The sequence below is a fragment of the Eubalaena glacialis genome, chromosome 9 (genome assembly GCF_028564815.1).
Source record: "Eubalaena glacialis isolate mEubGla1 chromosome 9, mEubGla1.1.hap2.+ XY, whole genome shotgun sequence".
NCBI lineage: Eukaryota > Metazoa > Chordata > Mammalia > Artiodactyla > Balaenidae > Eubalaena > Eubalaena glacialis.
In genome coordinates, this window is record NC_083724.1 from 11,655,209 (window position 1) to 11,679,679 (window position 24,471).

Sequence of the window (24,471 nt, forward strand, 5' to 3'; positions counted from 1 at the left end):
GTTTTCTCAGAATCGGGGTTTTGTTCTCAAACGAACGAATCCGGATCAAAGCGCATTTAATCCGAGAGTCCCAGATCGGGCGCGGCGGGGGGCCGCTCAGGAGGAGCCCCTGGGAGGGTTGGGGAGCGCGCGGGGCGGAAGTGTGGGGACAGGGTCAGCAAGGGCCCGGCAGGGGAGCTGCTCCAGGCACACGTGCTGCGGGCTGCTCAGGGCGCTCTAATGGGTGGCCTGCAACGGGCGCCCCCTCGACCACTGGCGCTGTGGTGGGGGCCGGGGGCCGGGCCCAGAAGGAGGGCACCCTGGGGCGCGCGGCCGCGGCGGTGCAGGACCCGCCGGACCCAGGTCCGCGGCGCTGCCAGTCGCAGTGCCGCCCGCGATGAGCCTCTCCTCCCTCCACAGGCGGACGCCGCGGGCATGGACTATTCGTACGACGAGGACCTGGACGAGCTGTGCCCCGTCTGTGGGGACAAGGTGTCCGGCTACCACTACGGGCTGCTCACATGCGAGAGTTGCAAGGTGAGCGGGCACCTGGCCGGCAAGGGACCGACCGGCGTGGAAGGCTGGCGAGCAGCCGGCGGGAAGCGGCGGAAAGCCCTGCTGGAAAGTGCAGGGAAGGGGAGACGGGGCCTGTCCCCTCCCACGCTGACTCCCCTCTCCCCCAGGGCTTCTTCAAGCGCACGGTGCAGAACAACAAGCACTACACGTGCACCGAGAGCCAGAGCTGCAAGATCGACAAGACGCAGCGCAAGCGCTGTCCCTTCTGCCGCTTCCAGAAGTGCCTGACGGTGGGGATGCGCCTGGAAGGTGCGCACGCCGCGCCTCCTACCCCTGACCTCTGATGGCGAGGGGCAGGGGGTGGGGGTGGGAGAAGGGGTGAGGGGGGGTACCATAGGTCTTCTTAAAGTTTCTGGGGCCAGGCGATTAGCCCCTCATGTGACATTAGGGCCCAGATCTCTGTGGGGGAGGGGTGAGAACTGATGTCGGTCTGGGTGAAGGGATGCATGCAGGACCAGCCTGGGATGGCTTGAGAAGTATCTAAAAGTGAACCCCAGAGAGATGACCTTCTCCCCAGCCCTTGCGGGCAGGGCAGCACAGGGCAGAGCCCCACAGAGCTCCTCCCTCTGCCAGGAGTCTGTCACACCCCCACTGACATCCCATACCAGCCAGAGCCAAGGTTTTCAATACCTTTACTGGAGTTCAAGTCCCAGTGCCACCACTTACAGGCTGGGTGACATTGGGCAAGTTCCTTAACCTCTCTGAGCTGCAGACTCCCCATCTGAAAGATGGGCCGAAGAGTAGTGCCTTCCTCCTGGAGTTAGTGAGAGAATTGTATGAAAAGCTCCTAGCATGGTGCCTGGCACGTAGAAAATGCTCAACAGGTTAGCTATTACTGTTATTCTTATTTATGTTATTATCTGTCCAGCATCACTGTGCAGCCTGCACTCACTCAGACCACCCATCTGTTCGTCTGTCCATCCATCCACAAGATTCACTCAGTTCATTCACTCAGCAGGTTCTTAGCCAGGCCCTAGAGGGCTGGGGAATGGAGAGCAATCGCCCCCAGAGGACCCAGGCCCATCCTTGTCTCCCCACCCCCACCCCTAGCTCTCTGTCCGGAGGGGAGGAAAAACGTTTTAGCAGGAAAAACTCAAACTCTTTGAGGGTGGACAGTCATAGGCTTCCACCCCGCTGGCCCCAGCCGGGCTGTGTGCCGAGCAGGCAGCTGTTGGTTAAAGTTTTTAAACAAAGTAGAAGGCCCCTGGTGGCTCTGAGAGCTGCAGGCCATAAGTCCTGTCACCTAGAGGAAGGGCCCCTGATGGAAGGGGGATAGCCTGTCCTGTCCCCAGAGCCCATGTGCCCAGCACCAGGTCCTGAGGGGCTCAGAAGAACTGGTTGTTGTGAGCAGCAGAAACCCCTCGCGGGGCCTGAGGGCGTGGAGCAGGGCCGCCCACCCCCATGGCAGGAAGATTGGCTGCATGGGCCCCGGAGACACATCCCTTGCTGAGCACCGCCCTCTCCCTCCTCCTCTCTCCCTTCTCCTGGAGCCCAGGGTGGGGTCCTGTCTGAGCAGGGGCTGGGGCCACACTTCGGCTGCAGAGACACACCTGTTGGGTCCGGCTGGTGACACATTCTTGGCCAGGCGGAGGGACATCTGGTCAGCAAGGGAGGTCCCTTCCCGCCAGCATAGAGCCCCAGTCAGCCCTAAACTCAGCTTCAGATTTGAAGGCAGCGGCAGAAACCCGAGTCATTTTGCAGCAGGGGTTCAACAGAGTCAGGCAGTCAGTCAAGAAGCAGCTGGACACTGGGGACCCACCTGTGAACAAGGCTGACCAGAGCCCACTTCCTGTCACCATCTCAGGCCCTGTGCTGGGCACCTGAACCCACTGCTGAGCCCCCAGAAGCTCTCAGCCTGGGTCCATGGTACAATAGCACTCAGCAGGACGAGAGTGGGCAAGAGACAGGACATCCGGGGCAAGAACGGTGGCTGCTGCCCGGGTGAATCCAGGAACACTTTGGGTGTTTAGTAGGCATGAGAGAAGGAAAGGGTTTGAGGCAGAAGGAATACCAAAGGCAGGGTGGAGAAAGTGCCAAGCAGAGGAGCAGAGAGATAGTAAGGTGGAGTGGAAAAAACACAGGGTCTCGTGAGGCGGGGGATGATGGAGAGGTGAACAGGGCCTTGAACGCCGGGTTAGGGAGACTGACTTCCTCTGAATGCCAGGTTAAGGGCACTGGAGGAGCCATGAGAGGTATTGAGCTGGAGAGTGACCCAGTCAGATCGGTTTGGGGAAGAACTGTGAGTGGGGTGGTATGGCGGGTGGCCTGGAGGCGGTGAGCCTGCCCCTCTGCCTCTGCCCACAGCCGTGCGCGCTGACCGCATGCGGGGCGGCCGGAACAAGTTTGGGCCCATGTACAAGCGGGACCGGGCCCTGAAGCAACAGAAGAAGGCACAGATTCGAGCCAATGGCTTCAAGCTGGAGACAGGCCCCCCAATGGGGGTGCCCCCGCCGCCCCCTCCCCCGCCGGACTACATGCTGCCCCCTGGCCTGCATGCACCTGAGCCCAAGGGCCTGGCCTCTGGTCCACCTGCTGGGCCACTAGGCGACTTTGGGGCCCCAGCGCTGCCTATGGCTGTGCCCAGCGCCCACGGGCCACTGGCTGGCTACCTCTATCCTGCCTTCCCTGGCCGCGCCATCAAGTCTGAGTACCCGGAGCCCTACGCCAGCCCCCCACAGCCCGGGCCGCCCTACGGCTACCCAGAGCCCTTCTCCGGAGGGCCTGGTGTGCCGGAGCTCATCCTGCAGCTGCTGCAGCTGGAGCCAGATGAGGACCAGGTACGGGCGCGCATCGTGGGCTGCCTGCAGGAACCGGCCAAAGGCCGCCCCGACCAGCCTGCACCCTTCAGCCTCCTGTGCAGGATGGCTGACCAGACCTTCATCTCCATCGTGGACTGGGCACGCAGGTGCATGGTCTTCAAGGAGCTGGAGGTGAGTCCCTCCTCCCATCTGGCTGGCCACTGGTTCTGGGGTGTCCTCTCAGCTGCCCAAGTCTCAGTCTCGGCCACCCCTTGGGTGGGGCTCTCCTGCCCACTGGCTTCAGGCCATGTCTAGGGACAGGGAGGCCACACTGGGGACATGGGGAGTGTTTCTGGTCCATCATAGCCTTCCTTGTCCCTCTCCCACCTCCTCACTCACCCCTCCCTCTTTCTCCTTCTCTGTTCCCTGAGTGTCTATCTCTCACGGCCTCTGGTTCTTTTATCTCTGCCTCTGCCTCTTTCTGTTGTCTCTCTCCCTGGTGTGCTATCTCTCTGCTTCCCTGTCTCTCTCTAGTCCCTTCAATCTTTGTCTCTTTCTCTCCCAGTCTGAGTCTCTGTCGACATTTATCTTTCTTTCTCTGAGACCCTGGGCTCTCGCAGAGGACTAGCTCAGTCCTTGGGAGGCTGTCTCTGGTTGCCCCGGCCCAATGTCAGGAAGAGGGTCCAAGGCATCCTGTCCTCTCATTTGGAGAGGCCGCCACTCCCTGCTAGCCTCAGATATCACAGAAGCGGTCTTAGTGTCTCAGAGTTTGGGATGCTTCTCCTTCCCAGCTAAGGTGAAAGATCTTACTGTCCCTGCATCTCTCATGCACGATGGTTAGTCCCACGTGTAAATGTGTGTGTCTGTGTGTGCAGGGAGTGCTAGGTGGGAGGGTAAGTGGGGGATTGCAGGGCCCGCCCCTCATCTTCCAGATGCCTCGGCTGCAAGGCCTTCCATTCCCCTGGGTTGAGGTACCTGCAGCTCAAGTAAGCAGGAAAGCAGCAGGAGAAACTAAGGCCAGACAAGGAAGAACTTCCCAATCATCCTGCCTAGTGGTTTGAAGCACCCGAAGACTGGGAGCTGCCCCTCTAGTGCCCTGGCTCCCTATGATCAGGGTTTCTGCCAACTTCAGAGGCCCCCCCTCCCCCAAGCCTGGCCAAGCCCATCCTCCCTGGCCTGGATGGAGACATGATAGGCCTTTAGTTCAGGCCTATTGATGTTTGCCTTTCCCAGGTCAGTCCCCTTGGCTGTTCTGGGACTGGGTGTAAACAGCAGGGCCTGTTGCCCTCCCTGCTGGGGCCACTGCAGCCTTGAGCAGCATTGTCAGTGCTGATGCCACTCAGGCCTGGGCTTCCTCCAGGGGCATGTGTCCGGATGGGCCAGGGGTACTGTCTGCAGGGGCTGGGCTGGGCATGGGGGTCAGGGGGGATAAGATGAAGCCTGGGCACTGCGAACCCTCGAGGCATCGTGGAGCTGGGAGCCTGGGTTGCTCTGGGGCCCAGAGCAACCAAGCATTGGCCATGACACCTTCTGCTTCTACTGTGGAGGGCCTGTCGTGGCTGAGGTCTGGGGATGTGCCGGGTGTCTGTCATGGGGTGGGACTTCTCACCCCTGCCCCCTCTCTAGGCCGACCTCATGGGTAGAACAAGAGGCAGGGCCTCAAACAATCCCATCTGCCTTCCACTCGTGGCTGGAGGCCCTGGTGGGGGAGGAGGATCCCAAGACCCTTCGGTTGGTTGCCAGCTTTCCCTCCAGGCTTCCCATGAGCCCCCAGTGCAGAGGGGAGGAGGAGCAGAGCATTCCTGGCCTTCCAGAATCCTGGATCCAGGGGCAGGGCACTTCCTCTGGCCGCCTTCCTGGTCTCTCGGGGTTTTTCACGCAGGATGGGAAGGGCTTTTGTCCAAGCTTAGCTGAGTGTTTTTTCCTGCTTCTGGTTTCTCTGTGGTCCAAACCTTCCTGCTTCCCCTTCCCAGAGTCTCTGAATCAAGCCCAGGAATATGAACCATCGTTACCAGCCTCTGTAAAGGAGCCTTGTAGATAAGTACCAGCCCAGCCCTTAGAGGGCATCTCATCAGCCATGTGGAGCTTCTTTCCCACTGGTCCAATAAGCCCTGGGCTGATGTCTATTTGCAAAGCCAGAGGTAGGGAAGCAGAAAAGTGTGAGGGGAGCTGAGTGACTGTTCTCTCTCTTTTTAAAAAATATTTATTTATTTATTTATTTGGTTACAGCAGGTCTTAGTTGCAGCAGGTGGGCTCCTTAGTTGCAGCACATGGGCTCTTTAGTTGTGGCATGTGAACTCTTAGTTGCGGCGTGCATGTGGGATCTAGTTCCCTGACCAGGGATTGAACCCGGGCCTCCTGTGTTGGGAGCATGGAGTCCTATCCACTGTGCCACCAGGGAAGTCCCTGTTCTCTCTTTTGACTGACCATTCATTCCTCACCTCCGGGCAGGACACAGCAGACAGCAGAGGGGGCTCCCTAGCTCTGAGAGTGGGGCAGCCCTTGGCCTGTGCATAGGGACACTGAAATGAATTGGACCCAGGAGGTTGCCAGGCTAGAGGAAGAGACAGACATGCACATAGGTAATGCTAACACAGGGTGCCCGGGGCTCTGACAGCAGTAGAAAGGGGCCAAGGGAGGCCAGCAGGAGAGCAAATGGCTCTATGTTAGAAAGTCAGGGAAGGTTTCTTTGATCTGTACCTCTCCAGAAAGCAGTCTGAGAAGGTTAAGGGCATTCTGGGAAAGGGGACAGCAGAAGACCCAGAAGTGTGAAAAGGTACCATGTGTCAGGGAGTCTCAGGTGGTCCTATGAGGCAGGGCTGGAGAGGTAGGCAGGGTCGGAAGCAGAGCTTGGACCAGGAGTAGGTCCTTTGGCAGTGGGTGACGGACAGCCTGCCTGGGCAGGGCAGGCTCCCACCACAGAGCCTGAGCTCTCCCCAGAGGCTTGCTCAGCCCTCTGTGATGCTGATGATGTCTTGCTGTCCAGGGGAAAGCCTGGGGTCTTTGCTGAGCTGATAATGGGGCTCCAGATGCCTTTTTGGGGTTGTCCTCCTCCAGCCTCTTTCCCAGCTTGGATGTCCCTCTGCCTCCATTTTTTTTTGGGAGGTGGGGCAGGCCGTGTGGCATGTGGGATCCTAGTTCCCTGACCAGGGATCAAACCTGTGCCCCCTGCAGTGGAAGCGCAGAGTCTTAACCACTGGACTGACAGGGAAGTCCCTCTGTCTCCATTTTTCCACCTCATGCAATCACGGTGTGTTAGATCTGACATGGTACAGAGGTTAGTAACATACACCAGAATCAGAGAGGCCCGTGTTCAAGTTCCATATCTGCCACTTATCTGGTGTGTGACTTTGGGCAAGTGACTTTACTCCTCTGGGCCTCAGTTGTCCCTATCTGTAAAAAAGGGGGAGTTGAAATAGTAGCCACCTCATAGGGTTGTTGGAAGGGCTTAGTGAGCTAGGGCAGGTAAAGAATTTAGCACAGGGTGCAGTGCCCAGGAAGTGTTCAGTGAGTGGGGGCAGTGGCTCCCTCCCTCGCTGGGCCCCTCTGCCGCAGTACCATTGAATCTAACCTTGCAGGTGGTAGACAGGCCTGGCCAGGAAGAGGGAGAAAAGATACATCATGTCCACGCGCCTCTGAGCACTAGAGCTCTGGGAGAAGACGGGGGCCCACCTTGCCCTGGGCTTCCAAAGCAGCTTCATACCTGCAAGGTAGCAGAAACACACCTGTACATACTGCTCAGTGGGGGCAGGGTGTAGGCCCAGGCAGGCAGCCTCTCTGGACAGTCCCCGGGAAGGACAGCTGGGAGGATGCAAGATAGGAATCAGGGAGGTGGAGGCGAGGGCCAAGAGTGCCTAATGACCCATCTTGACATCAGTTCACCCTTGACATCCAGCTCCGAGGCCCCTGATTGGCAACAGATTTAACTGCTTAGGTATATGGTTTCATTTAAGTGGCAGTAACTCTGTCAGTCCTGGACTGACAAATGACAGCCAGCCAACCACTCGGCTGGGAGAGCGCCATGGCCAGCCCGCGGCTTGTCAGCCACTGGAGAATTACAGAGCCCACTGGCCTTCGACCGCCAGACTGATCAGACCCCAGGGGGCTCCGGAGGGGGGCCTGCTGGGAAGGAGGTCATCTCGGCAAGCATAAATACCCTGTCTCCGAGGCAGGCTGCAAAGTGTCAAGGCTCCGGGAAGATTTGTGGCAGACCGGCAGGAGGGGTGGGCGGCTGGTGGGCCCAGCAGGCAGGCCAGGCTGATGAGGGATCCCAGGGCCGGGACCGCACATGTCCTTGTTCCCGGGGTGGCAGGGCGGACTGAGGGTAGAGGAAGAACCTTTTGCTTAGGGAAAAGCCCGCGAAAGGTGAAAACCAACCCTCTTTGGTTAAGTGAGCCTCTTAGCCACCTGCTTTCCCATGGAGAGGGGCTGGCAGCTAGGGCCCTCTGGTTTTCTTTTAAATAAAAAGGGGAGTGTGTCTGTGTGTCTCTGTGTGTGTGTGTGTCTGTGTGTGTGTGTGTCCATCTGTGTGGGGAGTGTTTGGAGTTTGGTGTCTTTATGTGTCCATCCAGGAGAAGAGCTAGTAAAGAGTCTGGAAGGCACGATTGCTTCGCTGGTGGGGAGGGGAACCCGGGCCAGGGCAGAGTCCCCAGAATAGCTGACCATGGGTTCCCAGAACCCTTCACGACTGACACCGCTGTGCTCATATGTTTTCTCTAACCAAAAGAGGGAGGATTTATTTTTTTCTATTTCTCAGAATAGGAAATCAGGGCAGGAGAGGGTGCGTGGCTAAGTGGGAATCAGAGGGCACAGGGCACCAAAGCCCAGCCACCGTAGTGCATCTCTCTGCCCTGCACCCCTATCAGCCCCGTGGGCAGGGCTGCCCCCACTCCCGGGGTCTGAGGTCTGGGTACAGAGTCTGCTCCCAGGGCTTGGCCAGCCGGGTCACTGTGACCCCTTCTGCTTTCTGCCCAAAGCTCAGCCAGCTTATCTCCTAATTCTCCCCCTTATCTCTTGCGCTTCCACCTCCCCACCCCCTGTTCCTTTAATTCAGGCACAAGGGTGTCTGCTCCCTAGGGCCCCAATGGGTGGGGGGCAGAACCCAGCCCTGCACGTCCTCCCTTCCTCTCTGCCTCCATCTGGGTTGCCCAAAGTGGGCCAGTGCGACTCCCGGACCAGGCACCTCCTGCTTGGGCTCCAGGAGTGCCAACCCCCCCCCGCCCCCCAAGAAGACCAGCCCAGGCGGGTCATCTGTGCAGAGCCCAGCTCCCTGCGGTTACCTGAGGGGAGCCTCTGCTCCCTTATCTGTAGTGGGCAGGGGTGAGGAGTCCCGGGCTTGCTGGGAACGGGGCCTGGTCTAGGCGCTCACTGAGCCTTGCCTCCCTCCTTGGAAGCTGTGATGGGGAGGCTCTCTGGGGACCGGCCACTTCCTGAGGCACGATAAGGCGATAAGGCGAGGTGTCTTTGCGATGCATCCCTGCCTGGTTCTCAGTCTCTCCCGGCCCCTCCCATCCAGGGCTACCTGTGGCTGAGCCTCGGGTCCCCCTGGCTGGGCTTGCTGTTCTGACAGTAATGGGGCTCTAGGACGGACCTCCTGCTGGGAGATGGATGGGGAGGTATGGGTTCTTGACACGGAGGGGAGGGGAGAAGGGGAGGGTGGGAGGCTGGGGACTCAGAGCAGGATAGAGACAGACCCTTCCTCTTGTTCTCAGCCGTACAGGCTGGGGAAGCGCTGAGCAGGCGAGGCCTGGAGGAAGCCTGACCGTGTGTCCAGCTGCTCACTTTGCTCTTTGTCCACTTTTCTCTCCCTCTGTCTGTCTGAGGACAGGCCCCAGGGCCACTCCCAGGAGAGGAGCAGAGCAGAGGGGAGGAGGGGGCTTCTAGCCCCCGAGAAAAGAGAGCTGTTGGTTAGGCCTGGGTCAGTTCCTTTTCAGGCCAGGGGCTGCCTGGACTACTCTGGTCTCCAGGTTGGGGGTTGTTCCTCCCAGACCCCACAGGTGTCAGGGAAGACAGAGGCATGAATGGTGCCATCAGATGTTACAGGTGCCATGTCCAGAGGATGGGGAGGGCTTCATGGGTGAGGTAGTGAGCCTGCCGTGAACTCTAGGGTGGCAAGGGTGGGTCTTCCTGCACACCTAGTGTCAAGAGCAGAGATGAGCTAGACAGAGCTGTGTGACCTTGGGTAAGTTACTTGACCTCTCTGAGCTCAGTGTCCTCTCTCCACGGATTGGGGATAACACTAGTACCAACTACAAAGGCTTGTGGAGCTGCAGCGCAGTGACTGTTAGCTATCGTGATTTGCACTCACTGTAGGGCATGGCCCAGGAAGGTGCCTGGAGGGTGCCCGTTGGGTCGATGGCGGCTGGCTGATGAGCCACAGATGCTGAAAGGGACTGGAGTCTGCACTGTGTCCTCCCAGGATGACACGCTGCACCCAGCGCAGTTCTGAACACCCAGAAGTGTTCAGTATTTGTCACTATGGAGAGTTGTGGACCGAGAATGCCAGCCGTGACCCTGGCCTGGCTCTGCCTCTCTGTGACCCCAGGAGAGTCCCTTGCCCTCACTGGGTGGCAGATTCTTCATCCGGAAATAGGAGTTTAGGCCAGGAGATCCCTAAGGGCCCTTCTGGCTCTGGCAGCCCATGGGCCTGAGTCCCACTTGTCATTGTCACGAGGGTCTACTCTTGCCATGCTAGAATGTGGCGATCCCCCAGACTGGAGGATAGTCCCTGCCCTCACACTGAGCGCCCCTCAGTGCAGCCTGGGGATTCAGAATCGGCCCCATGTGCCCTTCTATTCCTGCTTCTCATGTAGACCGTTGCCAGCCACCTGCTCATTCCCTGGGCCGGACCTCCTCTCTTCCCATGAACTTCAAAGCTCTGCACAAGACTACGAGGAAGCCCTCTGTTTTCTCTACATGGCTCCTTTTTGAGTGATTGAGGCTGCTAGAGATGTGACCACAGGCCAAATGGGCACAAGGAAAAATTAATACTAATCTTCCCTTGCATTTAAAGGAATCCTTCACAAAGCACTTCCGTAGACATTATTCTGTAACATTTATTGAGGGCTTAATATGTGCCAGACCACCTTCTAATACTTTGCCCACTTTCCAGATGAGAAAACTGAGGCCCAGAAAGGTTACAGAACTTGCTTAAGGTCATACAACTTGTAAGAGGCAGAGCTGGGGCCTGAGCACCTCCGTTAGATCCTCTTATTATTTTGCTAGACCCCTGCCACACTTTGATGAAGAAGACACATGGGTAAACTGGACACAGAGGTTGGGCAGCTTGCCCAGGTCACATACCCAGTTGAGCTGCTGAACTCAGAGCTGGGAGGAGGAGGGACGAGGGGACGGTCCCCAGCTGGACCGTGGCTGGACCCTGGACCCCTGTGTGCCTCTTCCTTGCAGGTGGCCGACCAGATGACACTACTGCAGAACTGCTGGAGCGAGCTGCTGGTGTTCGACCACATCTACCGTCAGATCCAACATGGCAAGGAGGGCAGCATCCTGCTGGTCACTGGGCAGGAGGTGACCAGACCCTACTGCGCCCTGTCCTGGCCCCCCAGCACACACTTCCAGAATTCTGGGCCCAGAAGAGGTCCCAGGCCTCTCCAGGGCTGGCCCTGGGCACCACTGAATATCAGCCCTTTCCCCAGGTTCATGGGATACCCACCAGCCCGACCTCCCTCTGATCAGCCCTAGATTTTACCTTGAGAGGAACGAGGCCCTGGGAGCCCTGCTCTGGGGGAAGCAGCTCAGGGATGTGGGGAGGGTCAGGGAGGCTCTTGGAGGACGTGATGGTGGCGCTGGGTAGTGAAAGAGTAAATAAGGGCTGGTCGGGTAGTGACGGGGTGGAGGGGCAATCCCCACCTCCACACACGCAGAGGAGGTAGCACGGGCCAGGCTTAGAGAGGCAGGTTAGGACTGCTGAGCTGCCGGGGGCTGCCGGTGCGCTGGGACATGGGTTTGGGGGGCAGGTGCCCTGTGGGGGCTGGGATGAGGTGAGAGATAAGGCTGGAGGTGTGACTGGGGGCTGGGATGGGCAAGACCTTGCAGGTTCTAAATCCTGAATGATGGATGGAAGGATGGATGGGTGGATGGATGGATGGATGGATGGATGGATGGATGGACGGACAGCTGAATGGGTGGGCAAAGGGGTCTGGGCCCCAAAGAGCTCAGAGTCAGAATTTGGGCACTCTTAGAGCAGGGAATTAGGGGCACTAGGATGGGAGGCAGGTGTGGTGGCTCCTGGAATCAAGCAGGGAGCATCAGAAGAGTTTTAAGTGGGGAAGGACACAACCAGGTTGTATATGAGGAAGCACATGGAGGGGGCAAGATGGGGGGTGAGGAGGAAATGAAGGCAGCCACCCACTGCTCAGAACACTGGGGACCTGGGAGGGCACAATTCAAGGAGGAGGGGAGAGGAGGCATAGGGGAAATGGAGGGAAGTAGGGAGAAGGAAAGGGAGGTTGATGCCCAGGGTCTAGGCTGGTGGAGGGAGCGTCACTCCTGGGGGGATACAGGAGGAGTGGGTTTCATAGGTGCTTGGGGAGAGAGATTGGAGACTGAGGCCCTGCTCCCCACCCCCTACCTCCAACCCTTTGTCCTCATCCTCTGTTCTCACCTGGGTGTCTCAGGCCATCCAGGGCCAGCAGAATGCTGGTTGCAAGGATGTAACTTTGAGCCACCTGGGAGAGCACATGAAGGAGTCTGAGGTGTGAGTGTCGGCCCCTGTCAACATGTGGGTGGAAGTCTCTGAGGCTATGGGACAGTCCTGTGCGTGTGTGTGTGTGTGTGTGTGTGTGTGTGTGTGCGCTCCTGTATTTTATTGTACAAACATCTCCACACACATAAGTGGGTGGGTGTTGAGATCTACCCGTCACCATGTCAGTGGGAACATATACGCAGGCATGTGTCTGTCTCTGTTACCCTGTGATGTGACCCTACAAGGGTGTGTGTGTGTGTGTGTGTGTGTGTATTCACGTCCTGAAGCGGGTGGACAAGGCTGTGAGTGTGTCCCTCCATGTGTGTGAACGTGAGCTGAGGTGTGGCCACATCTGCAGTCCAGGTGTCCATGTGTGGGCCCGGGCGGTCATGTGGCCGCATCCACGCGGATCCAGGCACGGCTGCCCCGCCCCCCACCCAGCACGACGTGGTGCTCACTGCAGACGCCACACAAAACACAAAAGCTGCTTGTACCACTGGGCCTGGCGGCGGCTCTTTGTGCAGGAAGGACCCTTCAGCTCTCCCTCTGCACCCACCTGCCTGGTGTCGGCTCTGCTGCGTGGGGGCCCTCAGCTCTGGGCCGGGCAGTGGGAGCAGAGCTGGGAGCCTGGGGGGCGTCCAGGGGCCTGAGGAGGTGCCGCGCCTCCCCCGCCCCACCTGGCTCAGCTCCAAGGCTGGGCACCCCTGACCTCCAGCCTCCGACCAGTGCCCCCTATCCACGCCCTCCCCTCGTGTCCCTGACCCCTGCCCTCTGCCCACCCAGGTGGAGCTGAGCATGGTGGCCGCCCAGGCAGGCTCCCTGCTTCACAGCCTGGTGCTCCGGGCGCAGGAGCTGGTGCTGCAGCTGCACGCGCTGCAGCTGGACCGCCAGGAGTTCGTCTGCCTCAAGTTCCTCATCCTCTTCAGCCTCGGTGAGTGGGCTGAGCGAGGCCTGGCCTGGGGGTAGGGGGGCGGGCTGGCAAGGAGACCCTAAGGTGGGGCTCTCCTCTGGGGGCCTCTCTTAGTGAATAAAGGGGACCTGGCCCAGGGCCTGCTTCCTCTCTGGGCCTGAGTTTCTTTGTTTGGAAGGACAGAGGGCCAGGATAATGTCTAAGACTTGCCCTTGATGGGACAAGGAACCCTCCTGAGGATGTGGTAGATTCCCAGCTGATAGCCCTAGAAAAGTGCCGATGCCACCCCAGAAAATGCCCGTGTGATTTCAGGAGCTTCTGATTCCTGGCTCCCATCCTGAGGTCCCTGTGTTTCCTAATTCCCTGCTCTAAGGGTGTCTGAATTCTGACTCTGAGCTCTTTGGGGCCCAGACCCCTTTGTCCATTCATTCATTCACTCATTCAAAAAAACCCCAAATCCCTGTCTTCAAGGAGCTGACCTTCTGTTGGGGAGAGAGACAATAAGCATGATATGATTAGTAAAATGTATAAATTAGTGAAATGATTCGTAAAATGTATAGCCTGGAAGATTTTGGTAAGTGCTAGGGAGGAAAACAAAGCAGGGCAGGGGCAGAGGGCCAGCCTAGCCCGCCAGCTCGCCTGGCTCCCCAAGTGTCTGGTGTCTCCCTCCCTTTGCCCTCCTGACCCCGGCCCAGCCTGTGCCGCTCAGGTCTCCACCCTCCGTCTGAGCTCTCATCAGGTCAGCCTCCTTTTGTCCTCCTTCACCCAGCAAGCATGTCCAGTGCCCTCCCTGTGCCCAGCAATGCTGCGTTCACAGAGGTTTTCCCTGCTCTCAGGCGGCTCCCAGTCTGGGAGAGGCCTCCAGCCAGTGCCATCAGGGCTGAGACAGAGAGATGGGGAACCCAGGACGGGGAGCAAGGGATCTGCCTGGAAGGCTTCCTGGAAGGACATCTGAGCAGGGTCTTGGAGGATGAGTAGGAGTTTGTTGGGGGGGGGGATAAATCTTTTAGCAGAGGTGTAGATGGGATGGAAGGTTGGAACAGAGGGGTGTGAATGCCTTGTCACCTGGGGAGGGGTAGGATCGAGACGCTGTCTTTGTGGCAGATGGCATCACAGCCACAGTCTGGCAAGGGTGTGCCTGCTCAAGAGTGGGGGCAGCTGGGGAAGCAGCGGGTAAGAAAACAAGCTGGGAGGGGGTGATTAGTGACGTACTGACTGGGGGAAGCCCTGTGTTCAGGCCGTGGCCGTGTGACTGGGTGCCTGGGCTGGGCCTCCTGACTCTGCTGGCACAGCAGGTTGGTAGCTGTAGGGCGTATCGGCAAGGCTGCAGGGTTTGGTAGGGGTCGAGCATGCTGGGGGGTGGGGGCTGAATCTTGGGCAGCCAGTTAGGAGCCTGAAGCCCTTGGCGGGGCCTCAGGGACCTGGGCCAGGCTGACTCCAGCTGGGGAAGCCCCCTTCCTCCTCTGCCTGCAGTGGTACCCTCCTCCCAACCTCAGTTTCACCAGAGCCACGGATGTGTGTGGTTTGGGGTGTGCAGGCTCCAGGGGTCATGTGCGTGTCTGTGCCTTTGTTTTCGCGCATGTATAGACTGTGAACTTTTATGGGCTAGTGGGATTTTATGTGTCATGTGGTGTGAGCAATCTGTATATGGTTGAGTGGTGACTGGGGAGATGTGGAGATGTGAGGGATTTGAGGGGCGTGCTTGGGACACATTGTATTGTAGTGTGGGTTCTGTGGTGGTTTGTGAGGTGACAGTTCTTGACCTGACCACCGTCAAGAGGCCACTAGGAGATCTTGGGGAGGGTGGGGCTGCCAGCCACCAGGTTCCTTGGCCAGGGCTCCATCTTGGTGCCCCCTGCAGAGTAGGGACCGCGTCTTGGCTCTCCAGACCACCCGGGGCCTGAGGCACATGCCTGCAGCCCTCAGCCCCTCTTCCTACCAAAGCCCCAGCGCTGGGGACTGCCAGGCCCGGCACAGCCTTGGCCTCCACCAGGTGATAAATCCAGGACTCCTCCTTCTATGGGGTGTAGGGAGGACATCAAGGCTGAGCCCAGCCCTCTTCTCCTGGGTCCAGGCAAGGGGCTGTACTCAGAACCATGAGTGCACAGCCCCTCCTGCATGCCAGCCTTCATCCTGTTTTCCAGAGGAGGCAGTTGGGGCCGGGAGATTGAGAGTGTCTACAGTGCTCGGCTGGAACAGGCTGGAGGGGGTGGGACGGAGGAGTGGGAGTGTGCACGTGTGTGTACACATGCGAGGCAGGGTGGAGCAGTGGTTAGGAAAGGGGACTAGCGATGGGCCACCTGGATTCTAAATCTAGACTCTCTCTCTGCTTGTGGGCCCTTGAGCAAGTCACTCCCCTCTCTGAGCCTCTATTTCCCCATCTGTAAAATGAACATCATAATCATCTTTAACTTGCTATGAGATTTAATGAGAAAATTCCCCAAAATGTTCAGAGCATGGCCTGGCCCCTCAGAGTATGCATCAGTATTGTTTCTATCATAGCCATCATTAAGTTCACGAGCAAATGAACAAGTTAGTGAATGAAGTGAAGAAAGGAACGAGTCTCTCTCCGTCTTTATTGCACACTGTGTGTCTGGCACAGTGCCTTGTCTTTGGGGACAGTGACCCTCAGGGTGGGGGCCAGAAACTCTAGTGGTATTGTGGCTGTGAGGGGAGAAGACCCGGGACCCAGGCCTGTCCGAGCTCGTAGGTGTGCAGTGACAGGAGCCCAGGGGAGCCACAGGGGCCGCTGGCTGACAGGTTCCAGGTGTGGAGAGGAGCCTGGGCAGTCCAGTGTGAGCAGGGCTGGGCCAAAGAGGAGAAAACAACTATGCCTAGGATATCAGGGACGTCTGCTTGGAGGAGGGGCCTCTGAGCTGGGCCTTGTAGTATGAGCAGGAGTGTTCTGGGTGAAACAAAGCAAGCAGCAGCAAGGGCATTCCAGACTGAAGGAACAGCTTGTGCACAGGGATGGGTGATCCTGAAAGTCTGGAAGTACCTGTGGGGCAGAGAGGGTGAGGAGGAGGCTGGAGAGATGGGCAGGGGCTGAGCTGTGCAAGGCCTTGAATGCCAGGCCAGTACGTTGAACCTTCCCTTGGGGAGGATTTTCAGCAGGGAGAAACATGATCAAGTTTGCATTTTGGCAAGGTCCTTCCAACTGCAGCATGGGAAAAGGATGGCAGGTGGCAACCCAGAGCCCTGCAAGAGGCTAGACATGGGGCTGGGGTGAAGTGGATAAATTTGGGCAAGACGAGGGGGAAGATTTGCCCAGAGTCTGGAAGGTGGGAGGGGGCTACTCCCATGATCCCACCCAGACCACCAGAGCTGGGTCCCCAAGGGAACTGGGGCGCAGAATGGGGTGGCCACTTGCCCCTAGTCCTCCAGCTGGCATGCTGGGCATCACCCCGGGGCGGCGCCTCCCTGGGCTGCTTCAGCCTGAACTTGTGTGATGGCTGTCCCCCAACCCCTCCGCCCTTCAGCCTGCTCAGCGCCTCCTTCTTGCCTGCCTCCACAGAAGGGTGCCATTTGGTGTCTAAATAGCCGGCTCAGGCAGGCGCGAAGGCAGGTAAGGAGGTTTAATTAAAATTAGTGCCTCTCTCCTGGCAATCACGGTGTTTATGAAGATGGGCCCGGCTGGCATTGTTCCGCAGAGGACTTAATCGAAGCTTAATGGATTGACCTAACATTCGATTTCCTGACTTGCATTGAGGCGGCGGCAGCAGCATTCCCTTAAGCGTTTGCAATTTACCCACTGCTCGCGCCAACAAAAGGCGGCCTGAATAGCAGCCCCACTCGAGGGGCCATTGTGCGCGGGGGCGCCTGCCTGAGTCACTGCTATTGGGACAACATTCTTTATGCCTCGCTGGAATGAAAGGATTATTCAAATATTCAATTAAACCGTGAAAAGGGGGCTTTTCTGAGAACCTGGGGGCCCCCGGCTCCGCAGAGCTAGCGGGCTGCTCTCGGAGGTGGGGTTGCCATCTCCCAGCCCCCTCCTACCTCCCACCCCCCGGATTGCTGGGAGCTGAGCAGGCCCGGCTCCAGCCTGCGGTGGCTCAAGGCCCAGAGCTGGGCAGATGAGGTCCAGTTCTTGGGTGCCCTGAGAGGCGGAGATTAATTTGCCCCCATTTTGCAGATGACGGGAAACTGAGGCTCAGACCGGGGAAGGGACTTGCCCCGGGTCACCTAGCTGGTGGTGGAGCTGGGGTTTGAGCCCCTGACGCATGAAGGGGGCGTCTCCAGGTTTGTGTGTCTAAGGAAGGAAGGGCGTGGTGTCCCGAGGGATGCTGGCTCTGTCACATCCAGCATCCCAGAGAATCTTCACGACAGTCCCTTTAGAGGCAGGCTGGGAGAAGGGGCGTGACTTGACCACGTTCCTCTCCAAGAGGGTGTCCAGAGTAGCCTTCCTGGGGAAACCAAGGACCCCAGGCTTGGTGGCCCTTGGACAGGACTCCTGAGTTGGATGGAACATAAAGTCATCATGTCATCTAATCCTCCAGGAACCAGGGTCCAGGCTTGACCCCGCATCCAGGCCTGACCCCACCTCTGCTTGCCCATAGTGCTTTGGAGCCAGAGAGATCTGGGTTTGAATCCCAGCTCTGGTATCTGTTGTGTGCTCCAGGCCTGCCCCACTGTCGCCCGTGCATGGAAGACACCCTTTCCGGCCTGCCTGGGTGTCTGTGGGGATTAAGTGATGGTGGGGGTGGGGGCGGGGAAAGTGCAGCAGGTACGGGGGAAACGGCTCTCCTGTCTTGTACTGTAGTGGCCAGGGCTCAATTAGTGACCGTGCTTCCCACCCCCAGCCCTGTAGCCCACTTTGTGGGGGCAGTGGGGGTCTCCAGCCTCCCGAGAGCTGCAGGACCTGTAGAGCTGCTAGGAGGGGGGTGTCCCTGAAGGCTGTCCTTGTTCTGCACCTCCCCACCCTGCACTCCGCCCTGCTGTCACTGTCACACTGCTGCTGGGAACAGTAAATCCTGGTAAAGCCGAGGCTCTGGTTGGTCCTCCCCAGCCCCCTCCCACTCCTGCCTCTACTGCAGCATCTTATCCAGTCCTCCCCGCACCCTCACCTGTTTCTTCTGGGCCCCTTTACTGCTTTGTGGCCTTGAGCTGGTCCCTACCCTTCTCTGGACCCCCAGCCTCCTATTGTAAATTGTCAGAAGACAAACAGGAGAACTGCCCTGGGGATGGTGGGGACTGAAGGTAGATTGGGATGGAAAGAGATTGGGAAAGGGATGGGGCCAGTAAGCACCTCTTGCCCCCAGGGGACGCTAGTTAGGTGGGGAGACTTCCCATGACCTTTGAGTTTATTTGGAGAGAGCCAGGCTAGGGAACAGGGCTGCTATGTACAGTTGGACAGGTTGTTTCCTGAACAAGGGCACCTAGACAGGGGAAAGGTAGAGGCTGAAATCCAGCCTGCATGCCCCTCACCAAGCTGTCTTTCTGTGGACATGGGGGACCTTCTTTCTAATTGGCACAAAGTGCCTTATGGGCTAATGGTGATCCTGGGGAGGCCAAGAAGAATATGACCCTGGCTCACTTACTGAATGAGGTGAGGGGGATGGGGGCGAGGATGGGGGGGAGGCCCAGATCCTGCCATACGCCCTGGGTCCAGCTTGGGTTTCCCTAAATCCGACTTTGGACAACACAGGCCTCAGCGGGCATGCTGGGGGCGGCTGGGGATCAGGGTTGCCAGGAGCATCCAGCCCTCCTGGCGCAGTGGGTGTTAAGAGGGATTAGACGGGCCAAGGGCTGTGCATGCTGGGCTCCGGACTCCCCCGCAGCAGTAGGGCTGGGAGTGATGGGAACGCAGGGGAAGTGGATGGACGACCATCTTCTGAACCGCTGGACGACGCATCCCAGGCCTGGCGGGGCTCGGAGCGGGGGATGGGGACAGGTTCTGTGGATTCCTGCTGACTTTCAGCCCCTAGACAGGGCACCAGCTGGAGATGCTGCCCAGGAGCTGAAAAAAGCCTGCAAGCAGTGATGAGGACTCCTGTGACAGGAAACTGGCCCTCCATGGGCACCCCTGGGGGCCAGGCACCTGTGCAGTGCCCTGGCACCGGAGCTCCCCCCGCTGCAAGGTGGGCACGGCCCCTTTCGTAGAGGAGGAAGGCCTTCAGGTCAGGAAAGGACAGGGCACAGGCCACAGGCCACCGATTCTAAATGGTGGGGCTGGGATTTGAACAACCATCCACTTCACGCTAAAGACACTTAATTTTTATTTCTTCACTGAACCTCTGGGACAGGGGATGCATTAATCACACTCCTCTGTCCCTGGTACAAATGATCATTGGTCCACGCAGAGCCACCCACCCGCCTCTCCCTCCCATCACCAACCATCCTGTTTACGTTTAACTCGGCTCTTCTTGTTTGTCTCTGTTCTTACACAATGTGCGTGCTTTGTGCGCTAGCGTTTTTAATTTAAGTAGGTGGCTTTACCTTATAGATCTCATTCTGGCTCTCCCATTTTTGCTTTTCATTTCATTTTTTGTTTTTTTTCCCACTCAGCCCCATGCTTTTAAAAGTCCGTCCATTTGCTCAGTACTGTGTCTGCTCCATTGCTTCTGTCTACTGCACAGGACTCCCGGGGATGCAGCCACCACCTGGCCATCCAGGCCACCTCCCCATCACCGTAAATATTGTTGCAGTGAACGTCCACGGCCCCATGAGAAAATTTCCTTGGGGTACCAGAGCCTCTTGATTGGTCAGAGCATGGGCCAAAGGAGTGCCTGTCACTCTCTAGAATGGGGGATGGGACCCCTCCGCTCACAGTGTGCCTCCCTGGTGATGGTCCTGATGGGGGATAGTGATGATGGCGGCGGGGTGGTGATGCTGATGGTGCCTACCCCGAGGATGATGGCAACAGGATGGTTTTGACCATGGGGCTGGGGATGGTGGTGTTCCTGGACATGGTGAGAGTAGGAGTTATAATAACACTAACGCACTGAGTCTTATGAAGTGCCAGACACTGTTCTTCTGAGCACTTTCTACATATCAACTCCCTTAATTCTCACAACAATCTTGTGAAGTAGGCACTACTGCCACCCTGTTTTGCAGATGAAGAAATTAAGAGGTTAAATAATGTGTCCAGGGATACACCTGGTGAGGTTGGTGGTGGTCTTGGTGATGACGGTGGGGTTGATGACAATGGCAGCAGTGGTGGTGACAGGTGCTTGTGGCTGGGTGGTCAGTGGTGGCCGTGTGTGTGATAACCGCAGGGATGTTAGTGTCAGTGACTGCCGCTGATGGTGGTGTTCAACCAAGGTGTTGATGGTGATGGTGACCATGGTGGTGACGGGAATGACGGTGGTTTGATTGTTGATGGCAGCAGTGACCACGTGTGTGAAAACCAGGGATGCTGGTATCGGTGACTGATGCTGGTGGCAGTGTTCATCAACAACGGTAATGGCGCCATGGTGGTGACGGGGAGACTGTGGTTCATTGTTGATGGTGGCAGTGCCCATGTCTTTGGTGATCATAGGGATGTTGGCGTTGCTGATGCCAGTGACGGTGTTGATGATGTGATGGGGCTGGTGAACGGCTCCTCCCTTTGCAGATGTGAAGTTCCTGAATAACCACAGCCTGGTGAAGGACGCTCAGGAGAAGGCCAATGCCGCCCTGCTCGATTATACCCTGTGCCACTACCCGCACTGCGGAGACAAGTTCCAGCAGCTGCTGCTGTGCCTGGTGGAGGTGCGGGCGCTGAGCATGCAGGCCAAGGAATACCTGTACCACAAGCACCTGGGCAACGAGATGCCCCGAAACAACCTGCTCATCGAGATGCTGCAGGCCAAGCAGACCTGAGCTTGGGCCAGTGATGGGGGGAAGGGGGGCCGGGGCCGGGGGAGGGGCCGCAGCACCCCTGTGGTCTCCAGATGGTTTATTTTATTATGCTGACCCAGGACCCCAGCATGTAGGCTCCTGCCCCTGAGCTCTCTGAAGCCCTGCGTTTGGGAAGGTGGGTGAAGGTGGGCAGGGCCTGGCTGAGGTGGGGTGGTCTCCACTAACCACTGGCACTTGCCTGCCACTCAGAGTGCCCCAAGGAGGTGGCTGCTAGCCACTCCCTCCCTCCCCCTGCTCCCAGCTGTCTGTCCTGGAGTCTGGCGCACAGGCCCAGGGAGGGGGTTCGGATTCCCTGGTGGGCCTCAATGTCCCTTGAGTCAGAGGTCATCCCTTCCCCCTCTCCTGGAAACAGAGGCAGAGAGAAGTTGAGCGGACATCAACTGGGGGGGAGAGGAGAGGAAAGGGTCTTCAGAACTCCCTCACAGAGACCAGGAGGGAAGCCCTCTGTTTTGTAAACTAGGGATAACAGAGTTTGCAAAATTAGGCAAGGGACTGTTGGGCCCTAGAGGACACTGGGAGACTGGTTAGGACCCAAAGACCTCCTCCCTAAACCTTCTATCCCATCTGACGTCTGCAGGGGAGAATTTTGACATGTTATCTGCAAAGAATTTTGCTGCAATCATCTTTCTAACCCTTTCCCGGCAGAGGAGAAGTTTGGCACAATCAACGTTCTAGCCCCAACCACGGTTGGCCCTCCAGGCTGGTATTTATCTGCAAAGCTGTAGTCAAGAAGTTTTTTGTTTGTTTGTTTTTGTTTTATTTGTTTTTTAATTTAGATACTTCTTGAAAGGTGTGTATGTGGAGGGGCAGGGGACAGATTTGAGGTCTGAGGCTGGGACTGGGGATTAGCACCAAGACCAGCCCATGGATTCTTCCCAAACACCCTCATACCAAGTACCCCATGGGTGGTGCTGGGTCATTATTTCTGAGCCCTCACTCCAATCCAGAGGAGAGCTTGCCCCCCGCCCCCCACCGCCCCCAGCCCACTAGAGGACCAGCAGCATGGCCTGCGGGTGGCTCAGAGTCTCTGTGGGTGGGAAGCCGGGTGATCTTGGGGAGGGGGTATGGGTCTCCAGATCAGGGACATTGCTGATGAGCCGTCTTTCACTGGCCCCTCCCATTGGGTTCCTTACTGTACACCCTTGAAGCTGGGCCTCAACTCCCTGGCCTCAACTCCTGTCCTATGTCCTGAAAGACACTCTCCAGGGCCAGACACAGGGGAGGGGCCTCAGCTGTCCTCTGTCGCCGGGCTGGGCATCCACTGTCTGTCCTGCTTTCACGTTGCGGTTGCAGCTTGCGCTGAGCTTGCCCAGCTGGAGATGACTGGGCATCCCCGCCCCCGCCTTCGACCACCCTGTCTCAGTCCCCACCCCTCCCCCCTGAAACGTGTACCCCTGGCCAGGCTGGCGACTCCCAGCCCCCAAATGAGAAGTGCCCTTAAGGCCCCCACAGTGCCCGCAGCCCTGGAATAAATTTTGCAATTAGTTTCCAGCTACCTTTGCCTATTTACATTCTAGGGCCCAAGGAGAGCCTCCTAAGTGGGTCTGGGTTGTCTAGGGCGGGGCCGAGCGCCGAATGGGATGAAGGCAACACCTAGGTAACTTTCGGTTCCAAACTCGGGGGAGGCAGGATGGGGTGTGAGGGCCAAGGTGGGGGATACCAGGCACTGCTGGGGGGCCTTTGGGCCCCACCTCATCCCTGGGGCCCTGCCAACCCTGGGAGGCCTGGGAGATGCTTGGGCTTTCTGGGGCCTCAGCCTCAGTGCCACCCTGGCGTGCATCTCAGCTGCTGTCTTGGGCAGAAGGCAACAGTCATTTAATGAGCATCTACTGTGTGCCATCCATCACTTCACTGTCCCTGCAGTAGCCTGTGAGGCAGGGGTTATAATCCAGAAGAGGCACTTGGCAAGGGCCCTTAGTTGGCCATCTGCTGGGGCAGATTCAAACCTGGATCCACCTGACTTCAGGGCACTGGCCCTTTCCTCTCTGTCCTCCGGTGGCACACCCACAGGCCCCAGGCCTGGCCCCTCTCACCTGCTTGGTGGCAGCAGTGAGCACAGCCAACTCTGAGGACTGCTTCCTCTGCTCCAGGTGCCCTTCCAGGACTTCGCCTGCCTTGTCCACTGGTCTTGTCCCATCTGCTCTTCGCAGCCACTTCGGTAGGTGACAGCCCCAGATTACAGATGAGGAAACTAAGGTGAAGTGTCCTGTCCAAGGTCACACACTGAGAAGGGCCAACCATGATGCAAACTTCCATCCCCCTGACACACCTTGACCAACCGGACTAGTTTATCTCCAGAGCCGCTCCTGCTCCTCTGTACAAATTAGAAAAAGGCACCCCTTCTAGGGCGAGGCAGCCCCAGGCACACAGCTTGGCAGTGGCTTAGGCAAAGGGAAAAAGCCTCCCTTTCCCTCTCGGCAGCTCCAGAAGCAGACACCCTGGTTCCTGCCCCTGGGGACCGTTCAGTCTTGTAGGAGATTACCTTAATCAGATTGTTATCTGATGTGATACATCATGTAACTGCACAAGATAAGGAAGTGATTGATTCTGCTCCTGGGGGGACAGGAAGTCTTCATAGCCGACGTGTCATCCACACTGGGTTTTGAAGGATGTCCAGGGGTTCACCAGCTAGATAAGAGTTGGGGTCAGTCCAGGCAGAGGGAACAGTGTGAGAAGAGGGATGGAGGGGTGTCAACCAGCGGTGTTTGGGGACCTAAGAGAAGTTATTTTGGCTGAAGAGTAAAGACAATGTGTTGAGGGGGAGGAAGAGTATGGAGCAGGGGGTGGGGAGACTGGAAAGGACTCCTTGGTCCCCAACCCTGACCGCCCGCCTGCCCCCACCCCCCACTGCCCATATGATTAGTCTGGGAGGAGGCAGGGGCCCTCTGGTGGTGAGGGGAAGGAGTCAGAGGACACTGCAGGTGCAGAGATTAGGGGCCACCAAGTGCCCAGCCCAGTTCAGTGCCACCTTCCTGCTGCCCCTCCAGGCCCCAGCCCCTCCACTCCTGCCCCACAGTAGCGGGCAGCGGGCTTTGCCTGACCTGCCGGGGCTGAGCACCCCGGTGGGTGAACCTCAGCAGTGTTGCCCAGCCTGCCACTCCTCCCCGGGGGTACTGCTGCATCTTCCCTGAGCAGTCAGGAACTACGCTCCTCCCCACGGAGGCCTGCTGTCTTTTCTTGCTGCCTGGGGCCTTCAAGGCCTTAAACTCGCCTCCACTGTACGCACAGTCCCCTGCACATCCTTCTCTGGCAACAGCTGACTTTTCCCGAGTGCCTGTGTGTGCCGGGCACTTGGACTAATACACAGGACAGCCTCATGTCACCTGCGGAGTGGGCCAGATGTCCCCCATTCTGCAGACGATGCACTGGGCTTCCAGAAGTTCAACAGCAGCCCCCATGCCCAGAATGAAATACCCAGACCCCTGTGCTGTGTGGTGGGTTAACTACACCCCAGACAGATTTTGTCCCAGACTCAATGCAGGTGGGGCCCAGGGTGGAAGTGACCCTGAGGCCGTAGAGGGATCTGGGAGCAGCTTGTACCTTGATGGGTCTCTGGGCTTCTTCTCATGCAGCCCTGCCCCACCTCCACTCACCTGCATCTGGAGTGGCTACCTCTCCTCCCTCCCCCCAGGGAGGCTGCTCTGACGCTCCTCAGCTGTGCCACGTCCTCTGGCAGCACTGGCACCAGGCTGAGGTTAGCAGGACGGTGTTAACAGCCTCTG

The 24,471-nt window shown here is 58.1% G+C and overlaps 1 protein-coding gene across 1 annotated transcript; it reads left to right on the plus strand.

Annotated features, from left to right (window-relative positions):
- Nucleotides 1–414: 414 nt before the first annotated feature.
- Nucleotides 415–20,710, plus strand: NR5A1 (nuclear receptor subfamily 5 group A member 1). Its single transcript, XM_061200974.1, has 6 exons — nt 415–516; nt 663–804; nt 2,860–3,485; nt 10,701–10,820; nt 12,781–12,928; nt 20,463–20,710. The coding sequence occupies exons 1-6, from the start codon at nt 415–417 to the stop codon at nt 20,708–20,710; spliced, it is 1,386 nt and encodes a 461-aa protein (XP_061056957.1).
- The last annotated feature ends 3,761 nt before the right edge of the window (nt 20,711–24,471 follow it).